General features: G+C 42.8%; 1 protein-coding gene and 1 long non-coding RNA gene across 12 annotated transcripts in view; one reads left to right on the forward strand and one right to left on the reverse strand.

Annotated features, from left to right (window-relative positions):
* The window catches only part of WDR20 (WD repeat domain 20), a 63690-nt gene extending 58923 nt beyond the window's left edge, over nt 1-4767 (reverse strand). For 6 of the 7 annotated variants that reach the window (XM_048220169.2, XM_026515271.4, XM_026515273.4 and 3 more), the window contains exon 1: nt 4469-4766. In XM_048220169.2, the coding sequence (XP_048076126.1) occupies nt 4469-4717 (249 nt within the window). In that variant the 5' untranslated portion in view covers nt 4718-4766. Of the gene's footprint in view, nt 1-4468 lie in introns of all 7 variants that reach the window. The other variant, XM_057318642.1, reaches the window with a different exon arrangement.
* Nucleotides 4768-4881: 114 nt separating this feature from the next.
* The window catches only part of LOC113267246 (uncharacterized), a 35664-nt gene continuing 25832 nt past the window's right edge, over nt 4882-14713 (forward strand). For 3 of the 5 annotated variants that reach the window (XR_003320649.4, XR_003320657.4, XR_008961453.1), the window contains exon 1: nt 4882-5121. This is a non-coding gene — a long non-coding RNA (uncharacterized LOC113267246). The remainder of the gene's footprint in view (nt 5122-14713) is intronic. The other 2 variants (XR_003320658.4, XR_008961454.1) reach the window with 1 other exon arrangement.

Raw genomic sequence — 14713 nt, forward strand, 5'->3', positions numbered from 1 at the left:
CAATAACATCTCTGGGCAACACACTTGTGACCCAGAATCTTAAGATGGGAAGGAAAAAAGTCTCTTTGATTTGAATGCTAAGTAGTTCTAAGTATAGTTTTTAAAAGTTGTCTGTTAGTACATAGATGTGGTAGGTAACGTGGTTTGATAGAAATAGATCAAAAGTAATCTGTATCATTTGGTTACTTTCCATTACTTCATGGTCTCTTGCTATACAATTTCCCAGTTGTAAGAAAGCTAAATTTGTTACCTACTAACAATAATTTTAAAATATCTTTACAAAGATGTGAGGCACTAAAAATACCCATTATTTGGAAGCCCAAAATTAAATAGGTTCCTTAGCTTGTAAAGATTTTTCAGAAGTATGACATATGGGGCACCCAGGTAGCTCAGTCAGTTAAACGTCCACAGGTCTTGATCTCAGGGTTGTGAGTTCAAGCCCCGCGTTGGGCTCCCTGCCAGCGTGAAGCCTACTTTAAATAATTAATTAATTAATTAACTAAAAGTATGGCATAGTTGGATACTGATGCTTTACTCAGTCATTCACTCAACAAATAAATACTAAGTGCCTACCTTATGCTGGACACTGTGCTAGGCACTAGGAAAACAGTGAAAGCAGAAAACACATGGTCCCTCTTCTAAAGGAGCTTTGTTTATAGAAAAGACAGATTATCACCCAGAGAATTACAAATTGAGAAAAGTGCTACAAAGGCAAAGTTCAGGATGCTATGAGAACATGTAATAAGGAAAAATGATCCATCCTGGGAATTCAAAGCAGGATATGCTACGGAAGTGATGTTTAGGCTGGGATCTGAATGGAGGCCATTCGCATTTATGTAAAAACAGATCTCATAAAATGAAAGCGTTGGTCCAATAAACCCAGCTACCTCTTTATTCTAAAACAACTTCTTTTTTACAGAAAGGAAAGCCAAGTACTATATAAAAAGGTTTAAAGGTTAGGGGCACCTGGGTGGCTCAGTCAGTTAAGCGTCTGTCTTCGGCTCAGGTCATGATTCCAGGATCCTGGAATCGAGCCCCGCATCTGGCTCCCTGCTCAGCGGAAACCATGCTTCTCCCTCTCCCTCTGCCGCTCCCCCTGCTTGTGCTCTCTTGCTTTCTCTCTCTCAAATAAATAAAATCTTAAAAAAAAAAAAGGTTTAAAGGCTAGGAATTGATAGTTCTTTGGAGAGATGGATAGGGTCATATCCTACTGTAGATACCCCACCTGGTATAGTTATCATCATTGGAGTCACTCAAATCTTTGCTGAAATGATTAGTGTCAGCGTTAAATCAATGCTCATATTATCTTCAGTTAAGCAAAATAAATTCACAAAACTGTATTTCCTTACACAAGAAACTCCATTCTGAACTTCAAATGTGAAAAGAAGATGCTTCCTTGTACCTCACAGACTGCTATCAAGACTCGATGAGATAATATATGGCAAAATGCTGGGGCAGATCTTGAAGTGCTTGGAGGATATGGCATCCGAGCGATCAAAAAGCCTGATCGGTCCCTTCTCACTATGACAGTTCTTTGGATTCAGCTGTGCTTCATTTTTCTGACCATGAGAAGAAAAAAACTGTAACACAGACTTGCACTCCTTCTCTAGCCTTGGTTTTCTCCAAGCAGGTGAGACTGGAAACTCAAAGGTCTCCTCTAGCTCTAGAAACTGACCTGCGCCATCTTTTGAAAGGGCCAAGAATACACACTTCATCTCACATTTGAGTCTACCTCCTCATCCACTCCATTCCCCCATGACTCCATACTTCCTTTCAGGAATGGCGGCACATAGTTCATGATTTAAGTTTCTCAAAGACCTATTTTCCACTTATTTTACAGGCAGAGTGAAGTTGAATGTATGCATCCAAATTAGACCGTTTCAATGATCCAAATGATTGCTGTGAAACTTTGTAAGCCCCAATGAAAAAAAATGAATAACAACTGTCAAAATGACCAAATGTCAAGAACAGAGTTATAACTCCTAACTTCAAAAAGTAAATTTTGGTTTTCTGAGTAAGGAAAATTATCTACTCCATTTTAAAATCAGAAAAGACAGGGGCGCCTGGGTGGCGCAGTTGTTAAGCGTCTGCCTTCAGCTCAGGGCGTGATCGCAGCATTCTGGGATCGAGCCCCACATCAGGCTTCTCCGCTAGGAGCCTGCTTCTTCCTCTCCCACTTCCCCTGCTTGTATTCCCTCTCTCACTGGCTGTCTCTCTCTGTCAAATAAATAAATAAAATCTTTAAAAAAATAATAATAAAATCAGAAAAGACAGTCTCAGAAACAATCACTTATACTCATAAATACAATAAATACATGCAAACTCATTCATGGAAAATAATTTTTTTTTAAATTACAATGGCTAGAAGAGGACATTTTAGTAACAGCATAAAATGCTACCGGGGATGTACTGTATGGTGACTAACATAATATAATAAAAAATCATTAAAAAAAAAAAAAAACAGCATAAAATGCTGTAAGATGTTACCGCATGCAAATGAAACTTTACAAAAAAGTTACAGTGCTCAAATAAATTATGCAGCTGAAGACAAATCTACATGTTTAAGATATGTCTTGTTTAAAACAATTTTGGGGTATGGTTTTGAAAAGCTCTCCTACTTTTCACCTTCATCAAACAGCATCCCACTAAGAGAACACAACTATGATACTTCCAAGCAAGAGACCTGTTTTAATGATGCAAACCAAAGCCACAAGATCCAGATAAGGGTTGCCACTAGAGAATGCTTCAGAAATAATACACTTTCAAGGAAAACTTAAAAAAAAAAAAAAAGGTAACATTGGCACTAGTAATTGCTGGTAAATTCAGCTGTTGGGTATGTTTAAAATTTTATATAAATTTTAGTAACTTAAAATTCTTATTTCCAGAGAAAGAGTTGATCCTTTCAGTCCTAGTATCAATGGCAAGATAGCAGCTTCCCGTCTGACACTTAATGCTTCTTTTACCGATATTTTATATCTACCGAGCGTTTCAAGCTTTAAAGTTCATTACAGTTAGTATATTATAAATTACAACGTGAGTACTACAATGTTCTCATTTTAAAGAGAAGCAGATAGGAGTTAAAAGAACTCATCCAAGGTCACCCAACAAGTCAGCGAAAAAGCTGGGAGCAGGACTAAAACTTAAGCTCCTAGACTACTAACTACTTCACACTTTCCCAATCGCAAAAGAGAAAAAACGAACTCAAGTGATTTACCTTCAGTAATAACAGCATACCTCAAACACAGTAGAACACTTATAAACATGAACCAAAAAGATGCACCTTGAACAAATGAGACAGCTTGCTACTTCTGGATACTGCTGTCATGTCCCTAGCTCTTGAAACCAACCGAAAACTTACTGCTTCTGGATATATTACATCCTAGAGAATGTTCACTCCTCAGTATGTACAATTTGCTTTCACACTAACCAAACACAAATTAATGTTACCACCTTTCTCCATGCCTAGGTGCTATGCGACGCATCAATTTCCTCACTCTTCCAAAAGTCAAGTCAAAGACCACATATCTCAAAAATAAGCAGTTCTCAATGAGAACATAGTTACATAGCCAATAAAGAAAAAGCTCTAAGTTGTTTCTTTTGAAGAGATATTTTTAAAGGATGATTATATGCTTCACAAAATTAATGTTAAGTCGCCCGCCAAGAAAAAAAATGATTCTTATAAAGTAGCTTTTAAGGCTTATACCTCCCTGTTTGGGACATAGTCTGACTTGTTGGACAAGAATGATCTGGGCACGCTCACACAGAACCCCTATGAACCAGCTTAGTTCACTGAAAACAACATTTCGACCTCCCAACTGTAGTACTCAGCCAACATGACCCTCTTTAACAATCTCTCAGGAGAAGGTTCCCCGGCGGAGAAAGTGACAGCCGTCCTCCTCCTGATGTTTTTGGGAAAGTCTTACCACCAGAAAGAGAGGCTCCTAGGAAGTGTCAGCGCGGAGGAGTAGCCCTTGGTGCCGAGCAGGTCCTTTCTGACCTAGTCTCAAGTCCTCTGAAACCAGCCCGGATTCCGCCTTACAGACCTTCCCAAGCCGCCCCGCGCCCCTGTTCTCTAACCCGGAGCGAGACTCCCAACTCTCTGGGTAGACGAGGCAGTCCAAGCAGACAGACGGCCACCCCACCTCTTCCGGGGACTCGCAGGCCCGCTCCCTGGCCGTGTCACAGCCTGACGGACCCTGCCAGAGAGAAGGTAGCCGGCCCTTTCTGGGGCCTCCCAGACGGAACCCCGCACCCCACGGTCCCTTTCCACCGCCCTCACCCCTTTGAAACACCACCCTCCTTACTCGTAAATCCCCCTTCCTCAGCAGCACCCCAGTGGAGTTACCGGCCCACTCAAAAGTAAGAGCGACCGCCACCCCTATCGGTCACCCTGGCCCCCACTGTCACCGCCCTGCTCCCGGCCTCTGCCCACGCCGCTGGCTGGCCCCGGTGACGCCCGGGTCGGTACCTTGCGGACCCCCTTGTAGATATAGAAGTAGAGCTCCCGGCCCACATTGAAGCAGAGGCGGTCGCCGTTGCCAGACTGGTCGTTGAGGTTTACGAAAGAGACGCGGACGGGGTTGGATCCCTGCGAGTTGAAGGGCACCCGGTTGGGCCGGCTGTACTCCGAGTGCGGCAGCAGCTTGTACGGACCTTCCCGAGTGGTGAATTGGGTCTTAATCTCGTTCATCTCCTTCCCTCCTCCCTCCGTCGCCATCTTGGAAAGCAGCGTTCATCCTGCCCTAAGTGCCCGGATCACGCCCACCGCGCAGGCGCCGTCCCGGGCTCTCGCTCTCTCCCTCCTCCCCCGCCTCTTCCTCCTGGCCCCTCCCACTCGCGAGCCGGCCCCGCGGAGGCCGGCCGAGGGGCAGGGGCGGGCTTGTTTACGGCCCGACTGCGCAGGCGTGCTCACCTGGCGCGCTCCGCCCGGCTGGGCGTCCGCAGGCCCCTCCCCCGGGCGCGGTCTCAAGGCGGCCCTGTGGCCGTGCAGGTGAGGCGGCCTCCGGCCGGGGGTCGGGCTAGCTCTGCCACCGACTCCGCCTCCGTCTCCGCCTCCCTGCTACCCCCGGGGCAGAACCCGTAAGCCGAAGCCGCGGCAGGTCTACAGTCTGCATCGCAGAGGTGAGCTTGAGGGGCCTCCTCAACTGCCTCGGCCTCACCCTGAGGGGCCCCGGGACCCCGAGGAGCGGAGGGAGAGAGTCGCCCCCCCATGCGGGGTGTGCACGTGGGGTGCCGAGTGCCGGAGCTCGGGCGTTCTGCCTTCGGGAGGATGCGGGAGCGCCCCGAGGCTGGGGGGGCTCCTCCCCCAGGCCTGCGCTCGGCCACCCGCACCACCGTCCGGGAGCCCCTCTGCGCCTCCGGGAGCCAGTTTCCGAGAAGGTACTGGGGGGGCCTCAGTTTCCCGCTTCGGCGTGTTTCTTTAGGCGGGGCCGGGGGCGAGCACTCTTGAGTGTGTGCACACAGCGTCGGTCTTTGGAGGTCGGCTGTCTGGATGCCTGTCGGTGGAGAGCATTGGCTAATGTGGAGCAAAGTAGGGTGTGTTGGCACTTCTGTTTCTTAAGTTTGTCTTCACCAGGTGTTTAGTAAAAAGGGGGAGAGTCGGGTCGGGCAGTGGCTTTCGGAACTAGAGACCCAATCGAAGCAGGAGTCACTAGTCTTGCTCAATAGCTTGACAAGTAGAGGCCATTGATTAAAAAGAAAAAAGCTAAAGGATCTGTGAGATTACTAGACAAGAGTTGTGTGCGCACACTGCTAGATCCAGAGATGGAAGGACAGCACACGTGTTGAGGATTAGACAGTCACTATTTTATATCTGGGTTTCTTGGCTAGAATAAGACAGTTTCTAAAGCGACAGAAACTTTCTGGGTGAATTCCGCGGGGAGGGGAAGCCAGTATTTTTGCTAGACCAAGAATGAACTATTTCCTTAAATTCAAATCATAGCTGGAGGTCTCAAAATTAGTAGATGGAGTAAGTTCCACAATAGAGGAACCCGAGTCATAAACTTCTTATGTATTACAAAGCAAGTAGGTACTGTCAATGATGTAATAATGCATCTGACACCAACATCCTGTATCCTTTATTCATGTTGGCGAGAAGACAGTAGAGCAAGATCCTATTTCATAGACCCTTTGGTTCTAATTGTTTTGATGTTATCTGCCTTTCTCTAAAAGTCAAACAGATATCAGAAGTCTTTTAAATGCCAGGATGTGTACGGTCGTCACCACGGATTTATCCCAATTTCCTTTGTGTTATTTTACATTGAACATATGTATTTAAAATGATCACCTTGAGAGATAGTGACATCCTGAATCCACTAAATATAGTTCAGCTGTGTTCCCTGGTTATCAAGGGGGAATAGAGCATAATACTTTTTGGAGAAAAGAAAAAAAAAATCTCAGCAAGCAAAAATTAAGACAAATTTTATTAGCCTTCAATTAACCACAATTAACCTCAATTAGCAATAATACCTGTATGCCTCAGGCTATTAAGGTTTTATTCTTTATAAATTCAACATATTATCACAATAATAATAGGCTGTCCCCTTTGTCCCATTCAGAGCCTTTAAATAATCTCTATTTTTTGTATGTCTTTCTCTTATAATTCCCCCCACACACACTCAAGGATTCAATAAATAACACCCAAATTTGTATAACAGGGCCTGACCTAAATACAGTTCATTTCTAATTGTCACTGTCAAGCCAGGCATTTCTGAATGTATTGGTGCCTCACAGTCATCCGTCTCTAAACCTGGTTAGTTCCCTTTCCATTCTCTCAAATTTGAATCATATAATGGCAGCTTCGTGAATGAGTTCCTTGATTTTAGTTTTTCTCTCAAATTTCCTCCTGTAAACAACCACCAAATTTATTTTCTTAAAACAATTTCTTAGAGGGGCGCCTGGGTGGCTCAGTCGGTTAAGCATCTGCCGGTCCTGAATCGGGGGCTCTGTGTTGAGAAGCCTGCTTCTCCCTCTCCCTTTGCTTGCTGCTCCCCCTGCTTGTGCTCTCGTTTTCTTTCTCACTCTAATAAATAAATAAAATCTTTAAAAAACCAACAACAATGCCTTAGATGTTACATTCTCTTACCCAAAAACTTTCAGTAACCGCATTGTATAAGTCACAGTAAGCAAGTCACAGCCTATTCTTACGTATTACCTGAATCCCCCAGTACGGACTGTTCTGCCCACACCCTTAGCTCCTTCTCTTGCTTATGCCCTTCCTTTCCTCTTGTGTTCATACCCTGTTCTTCAAGAACTAGCGAAGCCTCATCTTTACCAAGCCTTTCCAAGCCTAAAAACTATACTTGAAACCAAGGATTCTCTATTCAGCATCCATGGCTGGCTCCAGGAAGTGTTTGAACTCCTAGTAATTGTATTAAACTTTTGTGTACATGTTCATTATATCATTGGAGTGTATAGCTTTCATTAGATTTTCAAGAGTTGGACACCCGACCAACTGAGCTACCCAGGAACACCCCCCCCCAAATTTTTTTAAAATTAGCTCTCTAAACTTCTGTGGCACTTCTCTGAGCTTTCATTTGTCATAAGTGATATCCTAAAACAGTATCTTCTTTTGGTATTTGTCAGCACATGCTAATTATCTTATATTGATATTTATCTTTTAGTGTATATATGCTAACTTTCAACCAGATTGTAAGCGCATTCAGGGATATGAGGGACCTTTTTAAAATTGTTTGTATCCTCAAATATTATTTGATGCCCATAAGTGCCACTCTGTCCTAGCCTTTGGGATGCATCAGTAAACAAAAATCCCTCACTCAGAGTTTATATTCTCGCAAGGAGATCAGATGAACAATAAGCACAGGTTAGTAAATCGTATAGTGATTGTGCTAGGAAAAAGTAGTTGAGTGAGCAAGGGGGATTGGGAGTGCTACGGGTAGTTTGCAGTTTATGATAAGGTGGTCAAGATAAGGCTCATTGAGAAAGTGATGTTTCAGCAAAGAATTAAAAGAGGTGAGGGAGCGGGCTATGGGAAGATCTAGGGAAAGCCATGCAGAACTCCCGAAGCAGGAGTGTACCTAGCATGTTCAAGAAATAGCAAGACCAGGGGCGCCTGGGTGGCACAGCGGTTAAGCGCCTGCCTTCGGCTCAGGGCGTGATCCTGGCGTTCCAGGATCGAGCCCCACATCAGGCTCCTCTGCTATGAGCCTGCTTCTTCCTCTCCCACTCCCCCTGCTTGTGTTCCCTCTCTCTCTGGCTATCTCTATCTCTGTCAAATAAATAAATAAAATCTTTAAAAAAAAAAAAAAAAAGAAATAGCAAGACCAGGGTGCCTGGGTGGCTCAGTCTGTTGAGCGTCTGACTTCAGCTCGGGTCATGATCTCTGAGTCCTGGGATCCAGCCCCGAGTCAGGCCCCCTTCTCAGCAGGGGAGTCTGCGTCTCCCTCTGCCCCTCCCTACCCCCCCACTCCCCGTTTATGCTCCCTCTCTCAAATAAATAAAATCTTTGGGGAAAAAAAAAGATTGGTTTATTTATTTGAGAGACAGAGAAGATGTGCATGTGCACACAGGTGTGCTTCCACAATTATTTTATTAAAAGAAATAGGTGGGGCCCCTGGGTGCCTCAGTTGGTTAAGTGTCTGACTTTTGATTTTGGCTCAGGTCATGATCTCAGGGTCGTGAAGTTGAGCCCCGTCTGGTTCTGCAATGGGCTTGGATCCTGCTTAAGATTCTCTCTCTCTTGCTCTCCTGCCCCTCCCCTACCTAAGAAAATAAATAAAATTTAAAAATAGAAATAAGCATACACAGGGATGCCTGGGTGGCTCAGTCAGTTGAGCGTCTGCCTTCTGGCTCAGATCATGATCCCTGGATCCTGGGATCAAGTCGCACATCGGGCTCCTTGCTTGGTGGGGAGCCTGCTTCTCCCTCTGCCTGCCACTCCCCCTGCTTGTGCTCTCTCTGTCTCTATCTCTTTGACAAATAAATAAAATCTTAAAAAAAAAAAAGGCATACACAGGTGTCTTTAGGAACCACATTTAAAAACTTTACTGACTCATGTAAAGTAACCAATCTCTCCAATTTTTCTTGTTGGTTGAGCGTATTCTATTATTATGACTTGGTACTTCCTTATAAGGCCATTATTGGACTTGAAAACAAATTTGGAAAACATCACGTAACATAGTGTCCTTAATATAGCATGCCTGCTTTCTGTCTCAGATTTGCAGAATGGTAAAACTGACGCACAGTCAAGATTACTAAATGACGACATGTTTTTAGATACAAATTGATCATGCACAAAGCATCTTATTCTTTCTTCAACAACCATTATGAAGTGAATACAATACTTAATAGTTCACACATATCTAGAAATGTGAGTTCTTTAAGTATAAGTGCTTTTTAAAGATCTTTTATTTTTTTATTTTTATTTTTTTAAAGATTTTGTTTATTTATTTGACAGAGAGACAGCCAGTGAGAGAGGGAACACAAGCAGGGGTAGTGGGAGAGGAAGAAGCAGGCTCCCAGTGGAGGAGCCTGATGTGGGGCTCGATCCCAGGACTCTGGGATCACGCCCTGAGCTAAAGGCAGATGCTTAATGACTGAGCCACCCAGGCGCCCCTTTAAAGATCTTTTAAAGTAGGCCAATCAGCATATTTTGTGGGAGCCTACTATGTGGACATTATGCTCAGTGCTTATACATGTTCTTGTTTTCATGCATAACCTTATAAGGTAGGTGCCATTATTCCCTTATAAGCATGAAAACTAAGAAGGTCATGAAATGACCTGTCCAAGTTACTACCTTAGAGCTTAAGTATTAGCAGAAATAAAATTTGAATTCAGGTCTCTAAAGAGAAACCTCTTGGAGTAAAATAATCACTTGTTTTTAAACTACACATTATTAAAAGGGGAAGAATAGCAATTCAAGTGAAGCAAACATGTATTTTTTTTTAATTCAAAGTTTTTTAACTCAACTAAAAAAACAACCCACAGAATGGGAGAAAATATTTATAAATCATATCTGATAAGTATGCAGAATATATAGAACTCCTACAATCCAAAAAGCAAATCACCTAATTTTAAAATGGGTGAAGGATCTGAATAGACATGTCTCCAAAGATCTACAAATGGCCAATAAGTACAGGAAAAGATGTTCAACATCATTGTCATCAGAGAATTGCAAATAAAAGCCACAGTCCAATCCCACTTCGCACTCACTAGGATGGTTATAAGTGGTGGGTATGTGTAGAAATTCAAACCCTCCAGTACTTCTGGTAGTGTGCAGGCACCTTGGAAACTAGTCTGGCATTCCTCAAAAGTTTGAAGTTACCACATGACCCAGCAGTTCCACTCTAGGCATATACCCAAGAGAAGTGAAAACACGCCGCACAAAAAACTTGCACATGAGTATACATTGAAGCATTAGTCATCATAGCCAAAAAACAGAAACAAACCAAATGTCCATTAACTGATGACTAGATAAACAAAATGTGTATCCACAGAATCGAATATCATTCAGCCAGAAGAAGGAATAATATACTGGTGCGCGCTGTGACGTGGATAAACCTTGAAAACCTATGCCAAGTGAGAGGAGGCGGGTGTGCATCACGTGATTCCATTTACATGAAACGTCAAGAGCAGGCAGATCTATTGAGACAGAAAATGGGTTAATGGTTGCCTAGAGCAGGGAGGGTGAGGGAGAAAGAGGAGTGACTGTTGATGGGAATGGGGTTTCTTTTTGGGGTGTGAAAATATTCTAATATTGATTGAGGTGATAGTTGCACAATTCCGAATATTCTAAAAACCACTGATTTATACATTTAAGTGGGCGAATTGTATGTGCTGTTAAATGGAATCTAGAACGAACTGTACAGTGTCCAGTTTATTTTTCAAATACCTACTAAATTATTCGGAATAAATACTTATTAGATTGCTTGGACATCTAATAAACAGAACTGTTATGGGTCTGAAAACCTACAAAGTTTGGGAGTCTCTGGCATAGGGCATGAACCTTCCTCGATTTCCAAGTTATACCTGCATTTTTAAAGATTTTTTTTATTTATTTGAGAGAGAGAGTGAGCGAGAGAGCATGAGCAGTGGGCAGAGGGAGAGGGAGAAGCAGACTCTCTCCCTGCTGAGCAGGGAGCCTGGGATCATGACCTGAGCTGAAGGCAGAGGCTTAACCGACTGAGCCACCCAGGTGCCCCTCTACCGGCGTTTTTGTCTCTATCTGAATCTTTTTACTCTTTTCTTCTGGATCAAAGGAAGAGGTGTCTCTTCTTTCCAAAACTAATTTCTCCACCATGTTCTTATAATAAGTTCCTCTTATCTCGTCTAGGATAATATGTTCCAGCAGTGTCTTACCCTTTCTCCTGAGCAAGCTCTCACGCTACCACCGCCTCCTTCCATGCAGTGTAAACTATTACCCTGAGCAAAACCAGTGGCAGCAAAGCGGGACTGGGGGGTCAGTTCTGCCTGAGCGCTTGGCAGTGGTGCTGGCTGTTGTCAACAGAATTGCTCTTTCTCTAATTAAAACAAAACACCTCGACCTATTGCCCATCTCTAGTCCCAGCCTTAAAAGATCCACAACTGTCTCCCACCCCCCTCATAAATACAGCTGCATGTCTGCTGTTTTGATTGTCTTCGACTCTAGGGATAAGACAGAAATGTGGGTTCCATACCAGAATAACAAAAGAAGAAATATAGGAAGAAAATGAAGGAATGGTTTGTCACAAGGCTGTGACATTCTGTCACTCACAAGCACAGAACCAGTTGAATTATTATTTATAGTATTCTTAGAACTGCACCCAAATTAGGACACCACTTCTCGTAGCTAGAACTTGTAGAGCTTTGTTTTTCATTGTTAAGCCCCTCTGGGTGGAGGTAGCGACAGCCTTTCCAGGCAGCCCAATAAACATGGTGGATTTTATCTCTTTAGAGATTAGAGCAAGGGCATTCAAGCTTAATAACCTCAATGACAGTTTCTGATTTCTTCTATCTGAGAACCTTAAACAGGAAAGAGAGAAAAGGGGATTGAACAAAAAGAGCTGGTACGCTCCGTGTAAAGAAAAAATTAACATGCTGCTGGTCATACATGGTCAGACACGCTTCTCGGTCACTCCCTGGAGAGCTTCGTGGACATTTTGGGACTGTTGAGAAGTGACCAGTAAAGCTGAGCGATTTCTAGGCACAGGCTTCAGTGAAGTGGCAGTTGGGGGCCTGTGACAGAAAAGAAGATGTGTTTGTTAACTTCAAATTCTATTTTAAGAGTTACTGTTTGGGAAAGTAAAAGCACAGTTTATGATATTAAAAAGATCTAGTCTAGGCTGGGGTAGGGAGTATTCTCTGAAAGATTATCTTAAAAGGACAATGTTTCTGTTAGGAACCCAGTTAGACCAAGTTAACTGTGAGGAGAACCAGTCTTTTTATTCTTTGGAATTGGAAGAATCCCTTGGTAGATCATGAAGCACGTAGTAAATGTTCAGCACATGCCGAATTGAATTTCTGATTTTCTCCTTTTCCTTCTTGCTAATATCTTTGTGGGGTTTTTTCCCTTTCTCTTCCCGGTGTTTCTGTTTCTGCATGCTCCCTCACTGAGCTCTAGGACCTGTAGTCCTCAGACCTGTTGCACCTGTGCGTTTGTGCCTTCGCACAAGCTAGAGTCCCTCTCACCTGTGTTCGTCAGAGGGGCTAGACGGCTAAACCTCACCCACCATGTCGCCTCTGCCTCGTCTTCCCTCCGATTCCAGCCAAAAGGCTGCTTTCTCAGAGAGGCTTTCCCACATCTAGGTTATGTCACCTTATTATCCTCTCAGCACCGTTATTTCCTTTGTGGGACTTGTCACGACTTCTAATAACATACACATATTATCTCCACGTATGTTTATGTATTTACTTGAGTAACATCTGCCTCTGCCAGTGGCCTGTAAGCTCTCTGAGAACAGGGATCCTCTCTTTTTGCTCATCCTTTTGCTTCTAGGTTCGGGGCTGGATTCAGTAGGAGCTCTAGATATTTGGCAAATGAATGATGCACCTCCTTTAAGAAACATTCTCTGACTTTTAGTACTTCATGTTAATGCTTAACTTTATCATGACATTTATTACATTGCTGTCTCCTCTCACTAGATGTTAGCTACACGTGACTGCAGCTCACCTACTTGAAAACATGCTCGTTCATGCGTGCTTTTCTCCTCCCTTACCCCCGAGTTTAAGCTTTGCTTTAGGGTCATATCACTGTGTTCTCAAATAGTTCTGCTTATAGGCTCTTTTGGTGGGTGTGGTAAAGGGTAGTTCAGCCCCTTGTTTATTTTATGCATTTGACTTTCAAGTAAATAACTATTTGGTGTGCCCATTTTTCAGTCACTGCCTTAGCCCTGGCTCAGTCCACGTTCCTCTCCCACCCACACGCCCCCACCCCAGAAAAACCCAAAACATATCCTTGGAGAATACTCTTTCTTCAGGGTCACATTTCAGTTTTTAGTAATACAGAATATTGAATTTGCTGGAGAATTTCACATAAGAATTATCAACTGGATATTTATTGCAGCTCTTGATCTTCCTGTTGGGATAAGAAAAGATTATGAAAGGTACTTGGTGCTCAGGACTGTTTTGTGGATTGAATATGTACCCAAAACAGAGCATTAGACTTAAGGTCAAAAGACATGTCGTGAATTCTACTCAAGATTCCATTATTTAATATTGTGCTGGAAGTGCTAGCCAGTACTGTAGGGGAAAGTTCAAAATGAAGTTATCATAATTTATGTAAGACTGTATGTTGGGAAACCTAAGGGGATCAACTGAAAAAGTCTTAACAAGACAGTGAAATAAGACATCAAGTTATAAAATCAGTATTCAAACTTTCTCAGGTGAAAATAGTAACTAATTTTATAAAACAAAAGGAAATATCACTCCTATCACTCACAATAACAAAATTAAAAAGGAATAAACTCATAGTTGCTCGTACCTGTCACACAGGGAAGTGGGGACCTTTTGTCTCATTGACCACAGTGTGGGTGGTGCTCCCTGGGGTTGAGCCGCACAATGTCTCTGACTATATGTAGAAAGTTTTCAAAAACTACTTGAAGAATACTATAAAACTCTGTAAAGAAACTAATTAAACGAAATGCCTCGTTTTTGGGTAAGAAGACACAACACTGTGAAAATGCCAGTCTTTGTTTCAAGTTTTTATATGAATTCTAGTTAGTTACCGTATATGGTAAAATTGGTTTCAGGAATAGAATTCTGTGATTTATCAATTACATACAACATCCAGTGCTCATCAGAACAAGTACCCTACTTAATACCCATTCCCCATCTATCCCATCCCCCACACACCTCCCCCTAGCAACCCTGTTTATTCTCTGTCATTAAGAGTCTCTTATGGTTTGCCTCCCTCTCTTTTTCTCTTCCTCTATGTTCATCTGTTTTGTTTCTTAAATTCCACGTATGAGTGGAATCATATAGTATTTGTCTTTCTCTAACTTATTTAGCTTAGCATTATACTCTCTAGCTCCATCCATGTTATTGCAAATGACAGGATTTCGTTCTTTATTATGACTAAATAATCTTCCATTGTGTATGTGTGTGTATATGTATATATATATATACACACCACATCTTCTTTATCCATTCATCTGTCGATGGACATCTGGGCTCTTTTCATATTTTAGCTATTGAGGACATTGCTGCTATAAACATCAGGGTACATGTTTCCCTTCAAATCAGTATTTTTGTATCCTTTGGGGTAAATACCTAGTAGTGC

Source organism: Ursus arctos, unplaced genomic scaffold, assembly GCF_023065955.2.
Source record: "Ursus arctos isolate Adak ecotype North America unplaced genomic scaffold, UrsArc2.0 scaffold_25, whole genome shotgun sequence".
Lineage (NCBI taxonomy): Eukaryota > Metazoa > Chordata > Mammalia > Carnivora > Ursidae > Ursus > Ursus arctos.